Source organism: Coturnix japonica, chromosome Z (genome assembly GCF_001577835.2).
Source record: "Coturnix japonica isolate 7356 chromosome Z, Coturnix japonica 2.1, whole genome shotgun sequence".
NCBI classification, from domain to species: Eukaryota; Metazoa; Chordata; class Aves; order Galliformes; family Phasianidae; genus Coturnix; species Coturnix japonica.
Genome location: NC_029547.1, coordinates 47,534,217 through 47,555,289, shown reverse-complemented (window position 1 = coordinate 47,555,289; position 21,073 = coordinate 47,534,217). Strand labels below are relative to the sequence as shown.

The 21,073-nt window shown below is 46.9% G+C and overlaps 2 protein-coding genes across 2 annotated transcripts; one reads left to right on the top strand and one right to left on the bottom strand.

Moving 5' to 3' along the window:
- Positions 1–1,051: 1,051 nt before the first annotated feature.
- LOC107306405 (transcription factor jun-D-like) lies at positions 1,052–11,772 on the bottom strand. Its single transcript, XM_015849526.1, has one exon. The coding sequence runs from the start codon at positions 11,770–11,772 to the stop codon at positions 10,501–10,503; it is 1,272 nt and encodes a 423-aa protein (XP_015705012.1). The 3' UTR covers positions 1,052–10,500.
- A 961-nt stretch (positions 11,773–12,733) lies between these two features.
- Positions 12,734–19,468, top strand: THAP1 (THAP domain containing 1). Its single transcript, XM_015849577.2, has 3 exons — positions 12,734–12,845; positions 13,036–13,231; positions 16,147–19,468. The coding sequence occupies exons 1-3, from the start codon at positions 12,775–12,777 to the stop codon at positions 16,612–16,614; spliced, it is 735 nt and encodes a 244-aa protein (XP_015705063.1). The 5' UTR covers positions 12,734–12,774; the 3' UTR covers positions 16,615–19,468.
- Positions 19,469–21,073: the final 1,605 nt, after the last annotated feature.

Genomic DNA, 21,073 nt, shown 5'->3' with positions numbered 1-21,073 from the left:
TGGAGTGGAAATCTGTGTGGAGCAGTCTGGCTAGCATGTGTGAAATAAAGCCTGTAGCAATGCACAAAATAAAGATTAAAAAGCATTAAATGACTCCCAGTGCACCAAAGGAGGCATGGTTCCAATTTAGAAGTCGCAGTAATCCCACACCAAATGGATTACGTGGTCATAAACTCTAAGTGTGTATGTACAACCACTCAAATTACAGCACACTCAAGGCTTCTTTTTCTTCCCCTCCAACTTTTGCACGCTAGATTCTGTCATATTAAAATGCACAACTTAAACCAGAAGTCAGCCCCTCTGCCATCTCTTCAGTGCCAGAGCACCTGTGTACTTCTGCAGAGCTAGTTAGGATCCGGCTTTATTGCAGAACGCAGGCTGGCCTTGCAGTCTCTGCAGCTGAGCTTCTCAGCTTTAACCAGAACTTGGCATCCTCTGAGTATTCCTGCTCAGGCTTGGCACTGTGCCACTTCCCAAGTGACTGGCTGGGAAGGATGTATTTGGGAGGCAGGGTAGCCTTCCCACAGCAAAGTTTTTAAGTAGAACCTCTGTGGTGTTTCCAGTATGCAGCAGTGCTTGCTGAGCAGCCCTCCCATGGGAATATGTTGAAATGCAGTTACAGACATGAGGATGATCACGAGAGGGGGAAAAAAAAAGCACTGCCTTATTCAATTTGTTGCAGATGTGACTTCTAGAAGAAGTTCTTACCAGCCCTGCATCCCTGGTTCTGCTACAATGCAACCAACCTGAACCCACCCAGCAGTGCTGCATTAGGAACAGATGGGGATCTGATGGCACAGCAGCTGGGCTTTCTCCTCTTTGCCTCTGCTAGTGTATGGGGAAGAAAGTTATCATGAAGAGCAGCATCATTACCAGCAGAAATCCTTCCTTGAACTTCAAAATGCTGACACAGTTGAAAGGAGCGGGGAGTGGCACAGAAAGCGTAAGAAGATAGTACAGGGAAAACCCAGATGAACTGGCTTTTAGATTTTCCAGCAAAATGACAACTATGACTTGAGGTGAAATAATAATTAAAAAAATCAGCCAAAAATATGAATATAAAGCAACTTTAATTTTCCTCTAGATATTTATATCAAAGAAATAATACTCATGTCCAAGTATTGTACATACAATATCTTCCTTATAAACTCTTTAGTTTAAAACACGTGTACAAAATTGCACATTGCATTTTGCAAAAAATCATAAATACCTTTTTGCATGTAAACAATTCCAGCACAAGGATAAATGTTATACATTCCAAAATGTCTAAGTCTCTGATCATAAACAAACAAAAACAAACAAAAATCCCACTGTGATCCCCATAAAGGTTCTAGTGTTACAAATCAACCATTAACAGATTTCTAACTGATGTACTGCACACAGGAATACATAAATGAGCACAAGGCAAGTCGCCTTTTAGTCATAAGCACTTAAGACAGAGACTTGGAATACAATTCTGCTGCCATTTAAACCCGTGGTATCCATCCCACAGTGGTAGCAGGACTGCATTAATTTCTCCAAGATTGACAGCTGCAGTATGCCTTACTTTTAATTCTTAAACAAGTTGGCTACTGCTGAACAGTAGGAATTGTAAAGTTATTGTAAACACAGTCATCACCGTTGTATATTCAGTAAGTTACAGTATTCTCCTAAACACATCACTAAATTAAGAAAATGTTTTACATTTAATCAAGTGCAAGTTGCCAAACAATATTGTCCACTTTGTTTCAGAAATAAGCGTTTTAATTATAGTACTACATAGTTCGTTAAAGTAACATAAAAAAATACAATGGACATAATCCTCAATTGTATATTATTAAGCCCTATAGCTTCTATTTATGTAAAAAAATAATCACATCAGAAAAAAAGCTGTCAGAGGCGTCCTTGATAAACCCTCTCCTGACCTAATCCGGCCAATCAGCAGCTACTGCATTTTATTTCAGTATTACTACCTCGGTCTGCGTGCAATTTGCTGGCCAGCACACCTATCACCCAAATAATCAGATTTAAAAGAAAAAGCAGAAGTATTTCTGAATCTATTCAAAGTAGGGTTTTGTGAAGTTTTTTGTTTTGGTTTGGTTTTTAACCTATTCAAACACCATAATTTCTTTTTTAAATTCTTCATCAAGAAGAGATTTTGGAAGGGTATTTCAGACGATTCCTCTGTGCTAGCTAATTTAATAAGGCAGAATACAAAGGTGCACATAAGCCCAACTTGTAAGAACCCAGAAAAGCATGTAGGCAGACAACCACCCACTATCTATCTGCACATTAGCTACTGCAAGAGCAGAGGCAAATCTGAGCTGCTCTGTCTCCACCTTTCTTTTTCAACAGCTGTCCTGAACAAGTATGTTTCAGTGCTATGCCCAAGGGCCTAGGAAGAACCAGTTTGAACATCAGAGTTGTAGGAAGTGACATTTTGCTCACACTTCTCCTTTTGGACAGAAAAAGAGCTCAGGGATGCTGGTGGCTAACCAATAGGGAGGGGCTGCTTCTCCTTTTCTAGAGGTCCCCTGGGTATGTTGATCATGCAAGGGAGGACCACACGACGTGAGCAGCCCCAGCAGCTACCCCCAGACACCATATTGCAAGGCTCATGGCGCTATGAATAAATATTTTCTGCAAGGACACTGAGCAAAAAAAAAGCAACAGTAGACATGGAGTGCTCCCAAAGCTGGGTCCAACTGTGCAGGAGCCCTATCATTTCTAGCTGATGGAAGATCTCTATTCAGGTGATGCAGTCAGGTGGTCTGAAAGACATATTGCTCAAGGAATGATGGATTTCTGCTTGCCAAGCCTGCACCCATCCAGAGTTTCTCCCTTCTCATGGGTATCTGAGTGACACAGCATGAGCCATCACAAACACCATTCTGTGAGGGCACATTGTGGGCCCCTCAACCTCAGGAGAACCTTCAGTCTAGGCAGAAATTGCAGAAAGAAGCAGCAAGCCTCAGATAAACAGCTCAAAAAACCACAACTGTCCTGGAAGAATGCCCTTCAACTCCACAGTCTAAGAAATACAGCAGCCAAAATGCCTCTTCAACAAGACTTGTTCACACACAGACAGCTGTGTTTGCTGGTAGGAGCCTACTCAGGGATCCTAAGGCTTACCTCCAGACAGTGTTAACTAGAGGTAATCTAACAGATAAACTTGTTTTCAGGAACCACAGGCCCACTCTTTACTTTCACAGTAGAACATCCCTTAAGGTCTCTGCTCTTCTTTTGACCTTAAAAAGCCCATAGACCCATTCCTAATTAAGAAGAGTGGGTGTGGTAAGGATCAGTGGCTAGATTTTGGTGGGTGAGAGGCCTACGTAGGCTTGCTCATCGTTTTCAGTTTGAAAGCCAGGAATTGCACAATACTATATTACAACACTTATTCCCTTCTCTTTGACCCCTACTGCAACCAAGGCAAATTACTTGTGTAAATAAATGTTTACATTGAACACGGTGACATGACTACCCTAAGTGTCTCCATAATCAATAAATAGTAAATTGTAACAGGAGAAACAATTCTCCAAGATTTGCTTGTAATAGGTATTTTGTTCTTAGTTTTATTTTTGGGGGGTGGACAGACAGAGGAAAGGAGAAGAAAATTAATGAAGTGTGAATATCTAATCTGTTACATAGAGAGGAATGCTCAGGGGACTCGCAAGAACTTGTTTTGCTACATATTGAGCAACACCACATGGGAAAGCCTTGAAATTAGAGCAAATGCTTGAAGCCAGGGCGTAACTGCCTTTTGGAACTCATCTTTCATGAGCCACGCTTTATTAGAGAGCAGACCTTTGCATCATCAGCCAGTGATCAGACCTGGACTGTTGCTGATGACATTTCAGTATGGTGGTTACCATGGCTTTGAATAAATACGGGTAAGTGTGAAATTACTGCTCACCAGGCAAAACAGACAGGGAGGGACACAGCTTCCAAAGACAACAACTTTAGAAGACATTTAAGCAGAAATACTAAAACAAGATAAAAGCATTCTGGAAATCCATAATAATTCTCCCCACTTCTTTTCTGTACACAATAAATGTTACCATTAAATAATCATTATATTCCTTCCCTGGATTCCTTGCCTTTTAACTGTTACTGGTTTCTCCACTTATCAGTATCTAACTATTTCCATGTATTCCCATGGAGAAAGGAATAAAAAAAAGGACAATGAAGTGTTGCTGGGAGCACAATACAATAGCGTATACTACAAACATACCACAGATCTACCAGCTTGTGCTGTGATTTCAGTTACAGCATGCACAGGACTTCCAAACATCACAAGGAGTTGCCATACCATTTTAGTAATGGGCAAAAAATGGTCTGATCTGGTAACAAGCCAGTAATGGGGAAAAAAAACAACAACAACAACACAAGAGTTCTGATCCTGATTCTGTTCATTAGGAGAGGCAAGTTTTCTGTTTGTGTCATTTGAAGTTTCCAGGGAAGAAAGGAAAGATATCCTAAGCAGGCTGCCCTGAGCTGTCTATTAACTTTAAACCACCATGCTGCTTGTGTCCAGCATCACAAGAAAATCTGAAGGTTTATAATACAGAGGAGGGGGAAAAAGCTCTGGAGCTCAACATGTGATTTCTAGAAAAGTCTTGTGGGAGCCACAAGATATTCTTCATAAGCTTTTTCTTGAGGGCTATCCATCCTTAAAAGCCAATCTTTTTGTCAGACAGGAGGGCCATGCATTCCTGGTAGTGAGAAGTCTTCTGGAGAGGGCAGGAAAATGGTATCAAACAGTTCTGCAATTTTCAAGTTCCTGGTTAGGGTTTTTTGAATGACAGTCTACAGCCTAAGAAGGAGGATGCAATAAGAAGTCTGACTTTAAATAGTTCCACTTTTCTCCACCTACTCCCCAGTGGAAGTCAGGGAGCATACCCTTCTGCAGTTGAAAAAGACACTTTAAGGTACCTAGCAGAAAGATCTTCAAACTGCTTAATTGATAAACAAGAAATAAATAAAGACTGCAATCCAAATTATTTTCTGTTATGGGATAGGAGGTTTGCTATGGATATGTTGAGACTCTATGGACCTTATTTCAGTGGCTTACAATTCCACTCTGAACTAGGTTTTAATCAGCAAATAACAGTAGAAGTAAGTCTTTTCAGAAGTGTGCTAGATACCAGAACCCAGTAGTGCGCTATCACATCTACTATCTCTGTGTCAGCAGGGCTTTGTAGGCAAACACTGTTCCAAAGCATTCCTGCAGAAATCATAATTTCTCCAGAAAAACCAGCACATAGGTTTATTAATCTACTGCAGACCATGTTTGTTACCAGTACAGAACCCAGAGCAGAGCTGAACTCAAAACTAGCCGTGCTATGGGTGCAGACTTGCTGATGGCAGACTCTGAAGCATATGGCAGGCAAGTAATTACCTAGGGCCACACCCCTGGAATCATTATTTATAGTAATCTTCCCTGCACTTCACAGAACAAATCCTTAGAGTTTGTCACACATGGCCCCTCCGTGCAGAAGTCACCCCTGTCCCACCTCAGAGCCACTGTCATCCACTATGAAGAGAGAAGTCTCGCAGCACAAATAGCTGCAAGCCATTTCCTAAGCAGCCTGGAGAGAAAGAACATCAGAGGACAGGAGTAATTGAAAACTAATGAAACCCTTCATCTACCATGGTGTACCATAATGGCCTAAGTCTTTATACATTCAGATTAACCTCTCAACACATTCTCAGTACTGTTTCACTTTTTTCTGACATGACTAAATAGCTTATAAGAAAGGTGAGGTTCTGCCTTTTTCCACACCAGGTAGTGCGTAGAATCCTGATGCAGCATCACAGCAACTGACTGTGGATTCCAAGAAGTCAGTCACCATCTGCAGGATTATTATGCACAGTTAAATCTTTCTGTGCAGGGCCTTTTCTGCTGATGCAGGTCTTCCAAAATATTCACAGGAGCGTGAAAGTGGTAAGTGTTACCACACACTTGTGCTGGAATGCTCACTGTCACTGCAAACAACACCAACCAGATAAAACGGACAAAAAGTGGCAAAACTGGCTCAAAAATGTCCCAGTGGTCTCCCCTGGTTACAGAAAAACTGCAAATAAAACACTTGGAAAACTGAAGTAACTTTGTGCCAGTCAAATATGTACACAGAGATGTCATACTCCATTTTTTCTCCTTTCTAAACATAGAAAGTTAGAGAATCAGGTAAGGAAGAGGCAAAATCATTCAGCAGCAGTTACAGCTGCACACACACACACACAAATGTTACTCCCTGCTTCTTCAGCTCAGAATCCAGAAGGCTGCACAAAACATATTGCAGGATGACATGCTACAGGCATGTTAATTTTTTTCTTGTGTACTGATTTTGGGTATTGAGACAGTGTCTCCAAGAAGCTGCCAGTACTCAAATAGTTAAGATTTACTTTGTAGCAGCCAAGTCCCTATTTTCAGCACAACAAGCAATTCAAATATACTACGCCTCCGCACTTCAAACAGCACTGAACAATACTATACAATAACTGATTAGAAATTAGTTGCCAAATAACATTTCCACCTTTAACAGCTGCATCCTGCAGAATGCCCAGGGGCTTAACCTGGGGAGGCCGCTGCTTTCTCAGAAGTGAGATGGATACATTCATTGAGATAACTAAAAGAAAATAACAGGGCTGCTCATGATTCCTGTGCCAGTAATGACATAAACAAACCAAGGTGATGGAAAATGCTTAGATGGTCACTCTTTGTTTTTTTCAAGAGTGCAAAATATTCAACCGTGATTTATGATATGCAGCTGAGAGTCCAAAGCCCTTGAGGTACCGATCTCTTGCAAGACTACCTACTGCTATTCACAAGAAATCAACCACCAGAATCAGCCCTTTTACTAATGGAGATGCACCTACAGACCTAAAGCCCTCAGAGTGCAAAGGGCATTTGTGTCTGGAAATCTGCTCCTCAGGCAGGCCAAGTGGGCTGCCCTGAGCCATGATGGAAGATACAAGAACTACTTTACAACCACACTGACTGCCTGGACAGCCAGGGACACTGAGATGTCACTGCCTGAGGCTCCGAGGAGCACATCCATTTCTCGTCATGGCATCACTCGAACTAGTGGCAGAGAGGTGGGTGGCACTGGTGGTGGCTTTCCCCTCTCTGTACCCAAGGAAGGGTGAGCAAAACCCTCCTTAACCACAGATACCCTCCTCCTCCCGCTCAAGACAGAAAAGATCATATAATGACTCAAAGAAACAAATGTCATTTACAAGCCAAGCTGCTTTGCCGTAGCACCTAGGTAGGAAGACACATCTAGATCAAGACATCAGCTCAAGTGCCTTCCAAATCTGCTGACAGAAAGCTGCAGTCACAGCAGAAAAACGTCCAGCAACCAGAACAGATAAAGGAAGGGACCTGCACTGCTTCCAGAGCAGAGACTAAACTGGAGCAAAGAAACAAGCAATGTCCATTTGTCATGGGTTTGTAACTAAAGTGTGAAACCAAAGCAGAAGGACTTGAGAGCTCTATGGGAATCTTTGTAGAGACTCGCAACAGCGCGGTTATGTACAATGAAACATGGCACAGCCTTGAAGGATGGAGAAAAAAGCACTGAGGCTCCCGGGAACTTGAACTGTCTTTTTACAGCAACACTTAAGCACCCTACGTACTTGCAGTTACTGGAAATGAACTACACAAATCAAAGTTGTGTATGTGGACCTAGTATCACTCTTTCAGCATCTCACAGTGACCAACATTTCATGCAAAAAATCAAAACAAAAGCTTACCGATACAGAGAGGAAAAACACCGCAATGAATTGACTTACTAACAGCAAGAATAAACTACAGAACCCGTAAATAAAGATATAGGGACACTATAGGGAAAATAGAGTAGCAATTCACTTCAGAAGACAGCAATGAAAGGAACAAACACCTGAAGCAAACCAAGCAGCACGCCAAAGCCTTGCCATGTGCTTCAGACCACAAAGTGCTTAAGTCATCCATTCACATACTGCTGTGGAGCAGCAGCCTCTTGCAATGCCAACAAAACCCAACCTCACATGGCAGCCAGAACACAGGGCAGGCTGCTAAGGGAGTGTGTGTATGAGCTCTGAAAGAGGCCAACACGCTGTGCTGAAAACTAGAAGGATAAAGGGATAACATAGGGTGTTTGTTGGCTTTAGAACAAAATAACAAAAAGGACTGGCTGGTTACAATCAGTAGGGACAACAGGGATTGCCTGGATGCACCCGCTTCCTAAGCACTGCCAATATGTTCTGTCTGGAGCACTACCAAAGGGTGAGGAGCAGGCAACATTGCACAGCCTTCCTCTGCCTTGCCACCAAGTCTTCACCCAACCCTGTGCTCAACCCTGTGCTCATCTGCTAATCTAAGAACTGAAACAGTGCTGCCCACACACATAACTTCTATGTATTTTTCCAAGGTTCTTTAGCAAGAAGTAGATTTGCTACACGTGCACTAAAGGCGAGCACCTCACGTCAGTGGATTTCCCCAGGGCACGACCTCTCCCACTGGGGAAAGCACAGAAGGGTGGGGAAAAAACAGCCTCTATGAAATTCTCAGTCTTGCAGCAACTTTGCAGATGGGTGATGCCTGCCACACAGTGAAAGCTGCCTTTTGCCTTGCGATCATGCAGCAGGTGCTGCTACAGACTGTAGCTACCCAGCTCAGAATGCCTGTAAAAGTCTTCAAACCCATGTAAAGATGGGCATTGTTTTGTTAGAGAATCTGCTCATCGGTATTCCTAAAACTACCCTAAAACCAGCAAAAGGTACCATTACACTCAAGAACTTAAAATCCCAGAACAGGCTCTGATGACGCGATTAAACAGTTACAAAATGATTGATATGGCTTCTACCTAATTTGCATATGCATTAAGAAAAAAAATACCCTCGGAGCATCCTGGCTTGCAACACCCCAATTCTGATGCACCGTCACATCACCTTACGCCTATGCTGTGACCACGCACCAAACAACGTGGCTGAACTTCGGGAACACACAGCACTAAGAGCACTAAGAGCACAAGAAACACAAGTCCATCCCAGGCCCTCTCCTTGAATTTCAAAGTGCAGGCTCCAGGAGAGGTAACGCAGGCGTTCCACAGCTGCTGGTGAGGTTGAGCAGACCAGAAAGACGGCTGCACCGTGGGACGCCCATGGTCCCCACCGCAGGACGCCCTTGTCGAGCTCCATGTCCCAGCCCCAGCAGTGTGATGCTGGAGAGGTGTGGGCTCTGCTCCACAGTGAGACCGGCTCAGGAGCTCTGCTCTTACTGGTGGCCTCCACGCTCCAACAGACGGCTCCAGGGCTGCGCGGGGATGCTCAAAGCACACAGGTGCACGGAAGCGAGGCAGGCAAAAGCGCCGAGCAGGGGATATACAGCTTTCCAAAAATTATTGAGGATTATGTCGAAGCAATCAGAGGAAAAAGTCCCTGTGCTGTTCCCTTCGGCTAGTGAAATCTTGACAAATAAATAAACTGCCTCAGTTCTTCCCAACCAGAAGCGTGTTCCACATTCCAGCACTGACTCTTTCCGTCTCCGGAGTATTGCAGAAAGGTTCTTCAGAGCAAAGTAGACCAAGAAGAAATGTATATAGATCTCTACTGAAAAATAAATCTATGTTTCCATAGTAGTTCTGTGATTTATTCAAATAACATACAACAGAATTGCCATTTTATAGCAAATTCACCCCAAATCTGAGCCCTTTTCTGTATAGCACTTGTTACTATACTATGTAAAGAGCAAACACTACTGGAATGTACACAGTGAAAGAAAAGGAGTAAAGCTCTTCTTGCCAAGGAACTGCTATCACTACTAACGCGTTATCTATAAAAATAAGGTCTAGGCAACATCCAAAAGTGTTCAAGTTTCAATAAATAACCATCAATGCCCCAGATTCGCACTGGCACAAGAAATACAGAGCTAAGAGCTGAGAAACGTCCTTTCCTACGGCTGAGCCGGCAATGTGTCTTGTCCTGCTTCGGACTTAACACTGCTCTCCTTCAGGTTCAGTCTCAGTGTGCGAGCACCCACCTGGATGACTGAGCTCTCAAAGGCAAATTAAAGCTCTAGAGAAAGACAGTAGTTAAAAAACAAAAAAAAATTCTTTATCAATGCCAAGAAAATATACAGAGCCATATTATGCTTTAAATATATCTATGTACACACACATCTCTTCCAAAGGGCACAATTCTGGCCTTTTTTTTTTTTTTTTTTTTCCTGTTTTCCTTTTTCTCCAAACTCTGAGAAGCTTATCGATTGCTATACACTCCAGTACGGCGCGTTAGGAAACATATATATATATATATATATTATTTTTTTATCCCCACGTGAAAGTAAAGTTCAGTCTTTCTGTAAACAGGAGTTACCTTAACCTCCGACACCTCCACATGCCTGGCGCACTCGGCCCGGCGCACAGCCCCGGCTCGCACAGCGGCACAGCGCGGAAATCAACGGGCGCGGCCCAGCACAGCACAGCACAGCGCAGCACGGCGGCCCCGCTCCGTGTCTCCCGCTCCCTCGGCCACTCCTCAGCAGGCGCCGGCCTCGGGCGCGGTGGCGGCGGCCTCCGGGGGCGGCTCGCGGGGCGGCGGCCCGGAGGGAGCGGCGGCGTTGATGTGGCAGCCGGAGGAGAGGTGGCTGCGGACGCGGCCCTGCAGCTGAGTGACCTGTGCGCGCAGCAGGTTGGCGGTGGCGGCCAGCTCGGCGTTCTGCCCCTTCAGCGCCTTCACCTTCTCCTCCAGCCGGGCGATCCGCTCCAGCTTCCTCCGGCGGCACTTGGAGGCCGCGATGCGGTTCCGAAGCCGCTTGCGCTCCGCCTTCAGGCGCTCCTGGCTCTCCGCGTCCAGCGGCGACAGCGACGGCGGCGTCGGGGCGCTGCCTCCTCCCTCCCCGCTGGCGGCGGGCGGCACGTCGGGCACAGTCTGCGGCTCCTCCAGGGCCCGCGGTGCCGGCAGCCGCCCCGCGCCCAGCCCCGCCGGCCCGAACGGCAGCCCCGGCGGCGGCGGAGGAGGAGGGGGCGGCGGCGGCGCGGAGGCGGCGGGATAGGCGCTGCCCGAGGGGCTGAGCGGCCCCGCGGGGGTGAAGCCGCTCAGGTTGGTGTAGACGGCGGGCGGCTCGGCGGCGGCCCCGGGGCGGGCCGGGCAGCAGGGCCCCGGCGGGGAGAGCGGCGGCGCGCTCAGCAGCTGGTTCTGCTTGTGCAGGTCGGCCAGGGCCTTAACGAAGCCGTCGGCGAAGCCCTCCTGCTCCTGCGTCACCGGCTGTCGGTACAGGAACGTTCCCGCCGCCGCCGGCCCGCCGGCTCCCCCGGCCGCCGCCGGTCCCGGGCTGCCGGGCCCCAGCCCCGCGCCGCCCTGGATGAGCAGCTGCTCCAGGTCGGCGGCCGGCGGCAGCTTCAGCAACGGCAGCTCCGCCGCCGAGCCCAGCGCGGCCTCCGGTCCGCCGCGGTTCGCCGCCGCCCCGGCGCCGGCCCCCGCCGAGCCCTGCGCCGAGCCCGGGGGCGGCGGGGGAGCGGCGGAGGGCGGCAGCAGGCGCAGGGCGGCCGCGCTGCCGCGGGCGCTGCCGGGCGGGCGCAGGGCGAAGGGCCCGGGCAGCGGCGAGGGGGCGGCGGGCGGCAGGTCGCGCTTCTTCCCGGCTCCCAGCAGTAGCTTCGGGCCCGCCGCCGCCTCGGCGCCGGGTCCTGCGGTGGCGGTGGCGGCGAAACCCGGCAGCGGCACGAAGTCGGGCAGCAGCTCCAGCCCTTCCTCGGGGTAGAACGGCGCCTCCATCTTCACGGCGGCTCTCCCGCTCCGCCCGCCGCTCATGCTGCCGGCCGGCCGGGGCGCGGCGCGGCGCGGCGCTCCCCGGTGCCCGCCCTGCGGCGGCGGCGGCTGTGTGTCGCGGCGCGGCTGCGTTCGGCGGGGGCCCGCAACCCTCGGCTCTCAGCGGGGACTGAGCCGCCTCCCGGCGCCACCGGCCCCACGCCCCGCCCCGGTCCCGCCGTCTGCCCGCCCCAACGCCGCCGCCTCCCCCGAGCTCCCCGCCGCCGGCCCCCGGCTCAGAGGGGCTGCGCGGGGCTCCGCGAGGGGCCGCGCTCCGAATTCGGCGCTCGCTTATAGACCGGCTTATTGCCCTTCTCTCCATCCTGTGTCTCTGAGGGGTTCCGGACCCCATCCTGGAGCTGCTTCGCGCGGCTCCTGCCCTTTGCTCCCGCTGTGGGTGCGCCATAGGGCGCTGCCCGCACCCCTGCTCCCGACACCAGCGCCCGCTGCCCGCCCCGCACGGGACAGCGAGATCGGGACATGGGGCGCTCCGGGGGAACGGCCCGCTGCTGTTAGTCGCTGGTGTAATACAGGGAATGGTACGGCGGAGCGCACTCCGCGTTAACTTTTTGTACTCCATCGCGTCGGTGTATTGTTAGCTCACCCTAACACCTCAGCAGGGCCCAGCAGCCCACACACACCCGCACCCCATCCCGCCCTGGGGGCGCTCTGCCGCCGCGCCGCAGCTGCCCCTGAGGTAGTTCCGGAGCGAGGGGCGGGAGCAAGGCAGAGCGCCGCTCCGATTGGACGATCTGCTTCCCGAGGCCCCGCCCCCCATGAGAGGACCCACCAATGGGCAAGGGCGGCGCGCCGTAGCACCGCGAGAGTTGCTCTGAAGCTGGTGCCGCCATCTTGGAGTTGGGAGAGGCCGCGTCCCGTTGCCGTCCCTCTCGGAGGGTCACCGGCGGGGGGGGACGGGGCACGATGGCGGCCCCACGGTGAGCGGACGGCACCTGGGAGCCCCTCCTCGCGCCGCTGGGCGGCGGCGGCCGCGGGGCCGGCGGGATGGTGCAGTCGTGTTCTGCCTACCGCTGCCGGAACCGATACGACAAAGAGAAGCCCATCTCCTTCCACAAGTGAGCGCGGGCGGCGGGACGGGGTGGGGCGGGGCGGGGCGGGGCGGGCAGGGCGCCAGGGCGGGGACAGGGCCGCGGGTGTGCGACCTCCCGACGCAAGGGGGCGCTGGGCGGCGGGAGAGGGGCTGGGATGGTGGGCCCGGCGTGAATAAAGAGTTTGAGAAACGCTGAAAATAGCTGTTGTTGTCAGGTTTCCTTTGACCAGGCCTGACCTGTGCAAGAAATGGGAGGCGGCGGTGAAAAGGAAAAACTTCAAACCCACCAAGTACAGCAGCATCTGCTCCGAGCACTTCACGCCCGACTGCTTCAAGCGGGAGTGCAACAACAAGCTGCTGAAAGAAAATGCTGTGCCCACTATATTCTGTTACACTGAGCCCAGTGAAAAGGTAAGCGCACACTGCTCACAGCCCCAGGTGCCGAAATGCACTGTGCAGCTTCTCCTGTCATTAAGGCCATTTGTCATCACTGCAGTTGTGTTACTGGTGCTGTCCTGTTGTAACAACTGCAGGCTGACATTTGTATCTGGGTGTTAACTGCACTGGGTAGGGCTTTGATTGTTCACAATCAGACCATCCCAAAAATATGACAGATAATACAAGGCCCTGGGACTTTTCAGGACTGATGGCCCATTCTTTCTCCTGTAAATCAGAAGACAGTGCTTGCTGTGTTCTTTATTGCAGATAGAGTTGCAGAGGCTAGTATTAAATCATCAGCATAATGTTATAGCTTCACATCAGGTGTCTTGTTCTAGTTAGCCAGGTCCAGAGCTATTAAGTCATGGCTACAGGTAGGACTATCCAGATGCCCCTGTGAAAGAACCCAAAAAGTCCAGCCTCCTACAAAATAGCATTAACTGCAAAATTGTGTTATAATTCAGAGCACCATCTGCTAGCCACTTTTCTTGATCTTCCAGAGTATGTGTTGGCCACCACTGACAATATATAAAACTAGTGCCTGTCTGTTGAATATTGAACATATTTAGGCAGTTTACTTGTGTTCCAGAGCTAACATAAACCCTTTCTCATGCTCAGGGCATCATCTGTATTTTTCCACACAGTATACAATGTTCGATTTAATGCAGAAATAAAGAAGGAACATCTAGAAAATGAAAAGTGGAAATAATAGGCAAGAGACCATACATAGCACAAGGTATAAAGTGAAATGTGGACCATTTTCAGGTCTGCTTTTTGTGCTAAGATCTGTTTGATGACGGTTCCCCACAATCTTAGCAACATATTTCCTATGTCACTTAAAATTGTTTGCAAAACTTATTGCAGTGTGAAAGCTGAAGGTATTTAATATTGACATCAATGCAGTAGTTCTGAGCCACATTCTCTCATTCATTGCAGTACCTGGCTTTATGAGTGCACAGAACAGTGGCTCCTTATGGAAAAGGAGTTGGTGGTGCTACTATTTATGTCACAGCAGCTTTCAGTGTATCTTCAAGACATTGAATAGTAGTGAATAAGGACAGCATTTTTTTTAAATTCATACTGATTTTGAGATACAGCATTTTTTGCATCATAATTCTTGAAATACTTTTTTAGCTATGTCTGACAACCATTTACTGGATGTAAGAAGGAATAAGAACTCACTTGTGACGTGTGAGCAGTATGAACGATGAGCTCTCTGTGACACACAGTGACAGCAGTAACACAGCATGTGCTGCGTAGCTCTTGAATACATGCCTCTGTCTGAATGCAGCTGTCTGGCAACAATGCCATTTTTGCTCGTGCTTCTAACATGGGCAGAATTCTCTCTGCACATTATGTCTTTGGTTTGTCATCTTAGCTGAAAAGTTTGAAAGCTGTAGGTCAGACATTTTAGAATATTGGTATGTGATTTAGATGGACACACCTGGAGCATCCACTTCTTATAACTGAGAACTGACACAGGCAGTGGGCTGGTTTTGTACTTTAAAGTGATCAGTAATACCTGAGCAATGTGAAACTTCCCCTCAGTACCAGAAGTGGAACTGTGTTCTCAGTTCCTGTGCCTAATGTAGTTTGTACAAGGATGACATCTGTACTTCCCAATCTGACTGTTGACTTGTTCTTTATGTTAAGGCAAGAAGCTTAATAATGTGATCTTCCAGTCTCAAGAGGGGACAGTTGGTGGCTGTTAAAATTGAAGATGCGATCATCTTCATGCTTTTATTTGTAGTAATAATGTTGGGGACAGGGAATTAAAAAATCGGTTTCAGTGTCTCTTTCACTGAGACATTCTTAGGCTTTTGGGTTTTTTTTGGTTTTTTTTTTGTTTTTTTTTTTTTAAACGGGTAGTATACATTATGTGTGCATTTCTGAATAAAGTATGTTCCTCTGGGGCAGAATAATCAGAATTCTCTTTGACCTCCTCCCAAGTGATGACAGGTATGCATTGTTCTGAACCGTGCAAGTGTCTGAACCTATCTGGAGCAGTATGGTGAAGCCTGCAGTATGATGTGGGAATGAGCTCGCTTAGTGTTCTGCTCTATCCCATCTGCCAGCCACCCAGTCCTATTTTCTTACTCCTTCCATATGACAGCTCTCACTGCATGGCTTTGACTTTAATGCAGGACAGAACTTTATTGCAGCGATGGTGGAAGTGTGAATAGCTTTCTGTCATCTTAGCAACATCCTGTATTTAGGGAAGGATTCATAACAGAGCTGGGAGAGCTGTTTATTTTGGCTCATCACATCACCAAACCCTTCTGCTGCGATCCCAAAACAATGTGATGGTCAGTCCTAGTTGTGAAGAGCCAGATCTTCCTGTGTCTACTTTCTCTGCTCTGCCAGCTTGTCCATCTCCCTTAGTGAAATGGTTCTTATTTTGTCATAGCAGGGGATTCTCCAGTTCTGCTGTGCTCCTGGTTAGGTTAGCTGATGAGTTCAAAGTGTATGTGGTGAGATGCAGTAGAAAGAAAGAGGGACAAGAGGGAATGGGATGGACTTGATGAGCTACCGGGTCTGCTGAGCTCTTTTCACAGGACTGCATCCAGGATCCTCATCTAATCCTGGATATCTATTTCACGTGTCCTCAAAAGTGAGAATGACTTCTGGGCTCTTCAGTTTCAGATTTGTTCTAGACATCAAGGATTTGAGTTTCAAAAGAGTGGAAACAAAGTTGATTAAAATACTTTTGGTTTAGAAAACAGGCTAAATGAGCCAGTTTTGAAAACTGAGGCTTTGAAACATGTGGTGGGTATTTTTTAATTGTTTTTTTTTAAGTCCTAGTTGTTTATACCGTAGTTGCCCGTGCTAATGGAGTTGTGTTGCAAAAATGCTATGCTTACAAATGTACTTTTTTTGGTTTGTTTCAGCCTGAAGAATTTTCAGAGCAGCCAGAAGATCCGCTTCCACCACCTCCACCACCGCCACCTCCACCACCTCCACCGCCACCGCCGCCACCTGCAGCTCCCACGCTACCACCGTCTCCATCAGCTCCTTCTTTTCATTTATCTCAGATAGATGCTAGATTCGTAGATCCAAGTATCGGATTATTGATGCCTCCTCTCCAGACCCCTAGCAATCTTGCTGTTTTTTGTGATCACAATTATACCGTAGAGGATACAGTTCATCAGCGAAAAAGAATTCAGCAGCTAGAGGAACAAGTTGAAAAACTGCGGAAGAAGCTCAAGACAGCGCAGCAGCGATGCCGACGTCAGGAAAGACAGATTGAAAAACTGAGAGAGATTGTTCAGTTTCAGAAAGAAAAAGACATGCTGGCAGGAAAAGGCTATGTGATTCTGCCCAATGACTATTTCGAAGTTGTAGAAGTACCTGCATAAAAGTCATGAGCATCCATTTCCACTTTGCTAGGCTAAGAAGTTTAGCTTAAAAACTAAATGCTCTGTAATTCTGTTTGTGAGACTCTTCCAGAATCCTAAACCAGCAAATAAGCTGTCATACATAGGAGATCACATTTTTTTTTCCTCTTTGTTTTCATTTAAGTTTGCTATGTTTTTTAATGTACTGAAATGTAAACATCTCAGAAATAGGATGCGCATTTATTTTTTGAAGTAGGAACTGCTTTACAGAAGGAAAGGATGCATTGTTAAATACACTTAAAATCTGTACTTTTTTTTTTCCTCTCTCTTTTTTAACAATGTCTGTCTTATGCTTACACAGGATAGGAATCTATCTGAGAGTGAAGCTGAGGTTGTTCTACACTTACTGCAAAACTTTCTCAAGGCATTTCATGTTTGCTTAGGTGATTCCTGATAAATATGACTCTTTTAGGCCAGCTGAGTACCTGCAAGTGCTACCTTGTATAGAGAAAGTTAAGATACATTTATATGTGAATATATATATATATATATATATACTTATATATATATGTATATTTTAGACTGGGAAAACCTCTGACCACCAATTGTTACGTCTTCAAAGCACTGCAGAAAGTCTAAAGCCTGGATCCTTCTGGCATCTAAATGAGCCTTTTCTTTTGGAGAATCATGTGGAGACTGAGAAGGGGAGAATTCATTAGTATATCTGACTAGAGCTATAGAAATTTTTTGCTTTAAGGATACTTACAGACCCTGCTGAAATACAGTGCTGCTCTGAACATGCATGTTGTTAGATTACTGGCAGGATCAGGAAGGTGGTGTACTGTTCAATGTGACTGCTTTCTAAACTGTCCAAATAATTTGCAGGCGCTGGTATGCTGGAATATGCCACTCTCATAAGCACTATAATGGGTAGAATGCTGTCCTTGTCTTTTATTAATGCACATTTCAGCCAGCATGGGTTTGTGAAAGGCAGGTTCTGCTTGACCAAACCTAATCTCTATGACCAGATCACCTCTTTTGGTGGACAAGGGGAAGGCTGTTCATGTAGTGTGTCTAGATTTTAGCAAAGCCTCTGATACCGTTTCCCACAGTGTTCTCCTGGGGAAGCTGACAGCCCATGGCTTGGACGGGTACACTCCTGGCTGGATAAAGAACTGGCTGGGTGACCGAGCTTTGAGAATGGTGGTGAATCCAACTGGTGACTGGTCAGGAGTGGTGTTCCCCAAGGGTTGGTACTGGGGCCTGTCCTGTTCAGTATCTTAATTGATAGGCTGGATGAGGGGGTTGAGAGCACCTTCGTAAATTTGCAGATGAACCCCAGCTGGGAGGAAGTGTCTGACTGCCTGGGGATAGGAAAGACCTATAGGAAGGAGTGAACTGAGTAGGCAGGATAGCAGAGCTGAGGCCAATGGGATGAAGTTCAGCAAGTCCAAGTGCTGGGTCCTGCACTTTGGTCACAGCAGCCCCAGGCAGTGCTACGGGCTTGGGGCAGAGTGTCTGGAAGACTGTGGAGAAAAAGGACCAGGGGGTGCAGGTCGACACTTAGCAGAATGTGAGCCAGTGGTGTGCTCAGGTGGCCAAGAAGGCCAATGGTTTCATGTCTTTTATCAGAAACAGTGCAGCTAGCAGGGGCAGGGAGGCAATTGTTTCCCTGTATTCAGTTTTAGACCTCTTAGTACAAGAAAAACATTGCCCTGGAGCATGTTCGGAGGAGGACAGTGAAGCTGTGAGAGGTCTGGAGCACAGCTTTTATGGGGAATGACTGAGAGAGCTGGGGTTGTTCACTCTGGAGAAGAGGAGGCTCACCTCATTGCTCTCTACAACTACCTGAAAGGAGGCTGTGGCAAGGTGGGGTTTGGCCTCTTCTCCCAGGCAATAGGAGATAAGTGGGAATAGGTTTAGCAGGAATAGGATGAGTGGAAATGCCTTGAGTTCTGCCAGGAGAGATTCAGATTGGATAAAAAAAGGCTTTTTTTCAGAATCAGAGGTGCTGCAGTGGCACAGGCAGCCCAGGGAGGTGGTGCAGTCCCTGGTGTCCCTGGGGATGTTCAAGAACCGTGTGGATGTGGCACTGAAGGACAGTATAGTGGGCAACAGTGATGGTAAGTGGATGGTTGCACTAGGTGATCTTGGACATCTTTTCCAATTTTGGTGATTCTATGATTCTGTTATCTTAAAATGTGCGTAGCTTCAGGAATGAAGAATTATTTTTTTTTCCCTCTGGAGCGCTGGGTATTTGCTACTTTCATTACAGCATACTACAGTTTTCTTTCCACCCACCCATCCCTTTTTTTAATTCCCCCAAAGTCCACCACTGGGCAGCAGTGGAATTGGACTTTGGGAGTTGCTTGGTGCTAGACTGGTTTTTAATATCTCAAATACTGCTGTCTCTCCTTCAGCCTTATTATAAGAGTCTTTCTAAAAATTAATCCAGCATGAGGAAGTAGTGCTACAGTTTGCACTTACTGTCAAATAATTTACTGAGTCAATGCACTCATTCAAAATCAGAGACATCATACTGACTCTTGTAGCTTTCACAGCTGAAATTCACAGATAGAAACAAAGATGAGGAGAATAAGTTTTCTCTATCTGTGTGAGACTCTTGCGTGGTGTGAAATCTAGCTCCGATGTTAACTAAGCCCTTTCCATGATGGCTTTAAAAACTTCCCTTAATATCCATTAGCATGACAATTTGAAATGATTAGAGCCAGTCTCAATACTTCTGACCTCACTCATGGCGTCTGTCTACTTTCCCTGCTATTTCACATACTAAAAATGAACAAATTGCTAATGCATCCTTTTGTGTACATTTATTAATTTAAAATAAAAAGAGAATGGCGTGTTAGATTTTTAACTGCTTTCTCTCCTCTTTTCCCAGGACTTTGCCAAAACCAGATTTATATTTTTTAAAAAATCTTTTTATATAAAGAGTAGTTTCCTTGTTTAGATGCCGATTATTTTTTCCCCCTTAATGTTCATGAAACTTGCTGTTGTTACTCCTGATGCTTAAAATAAACTCGAAAAAGCTCAAATTCAGAAAGTGACAAGGAAAAGTAGTGTAAAGCACTCGCCACATGCTAGCACGTGTTTCCATTTAGCGAATCATTTCCACTTTCTCTGCGAAATGTCCCTGCCTTTCACTCTCCAGTAATCCTGTGTTTGGGGTGCTCCTCCCACCCCTTTTTCAATCACAGTGGGCTGTGTACTCACATCACCAGCCTTTCTGTCCACACCGGGTCTGGTACTGGCTGCAGCCTTCTGCTCTCGCTAAGCAGCAGTCCTGGGTTGTGATGGGAAGACAGAGGAAGGTGTGCAACATCGGATCTGACACAAGAAAGGGGCTGGGAGCAGGGGATGGGGAGAAATCCTCTATGGCTGCAGTGCGTGATTGCCACATTTCAGCTGCTTCTGCATGTATAAAGGTGACAACTTTCAGCACTGCTGCTTCCAGTTGATGCTGGATGCTCCTGTTCTCCAAGAAGGAATAAGTGGGTTACCCTCTTTGAAGTGCACTTTGTGAGCTGCGTGGCTCTTTTATGAAGGCTGCTTAGGCAATCTGAGGAACCATTGCCACAACTGTGTACCTGAAACAAAGCCTGCCATCCAGTTCTTGTGTTGAGATCTTTCCAGCTTTCCCTGCAAAAGTTTGTGGTTATTACTCACATTATTCCATGTGTTTATCATTCCTGCTCATCTCCTCTGAGCCATCTTTTGTTGCCAGGGGTCTGTCAGTCAGTCACGTAGTCTCACAGCAGTGGCTTCAGGTGCTTCACAGCCTTGGCTCATGGTTCAGAAAGGAAAAAAATTTCAGAGGTGATGCTTTTCTGTGAGAGAGGAAGTGACCTTGTTCTGGGCTTGAGAAATCCCACGGCTTCTGCCTGCATCTCAGGTTTCTGGTGAAAACTACAGGAGCTGGCTATGAGAAGGAAGCTTCAGGATACCCACTGAGACAGCTCAGAACAGTGTTCCGCTTCTTCCTTCTCTCTGTTGTTTTGTCAGCTTGATCAGGTCCCTCATTCACTGTCCCTGAGCTGTCATGTTGCTCTATGGAGTGATTTTGTGGTGTCTGTTTATCCAAGGGACTCTAGGAACAGTTGCTCAAGCTGATGTGTCCAGCATGCTGGGGAAACTGAGCAGGTTCTGCTCCACAGCAGGAAAATTATCTGATTATAGTAATAGTAATAGGACAAATGTTAGTTCCCCAAAGCAAAGGTACTCACCTTGAGGAACTCCCCGTATTTATAAGTAGCCTGTGAAACACAAGTACAAATCACTGTTGTAGTATCAGTGAAATTATCTTTCTTTGATTCTGCCATTAGCTGACAAAAACAGATTTCCTAGTGGTAACTTTTCATATACTTAGGTGTATACTTGTATGTGTATGTACATGTGTATGCATATCCATATGTATATATATATATGAGGAATATTTTAAAACACAAGTATCCGAGGAAGTTTG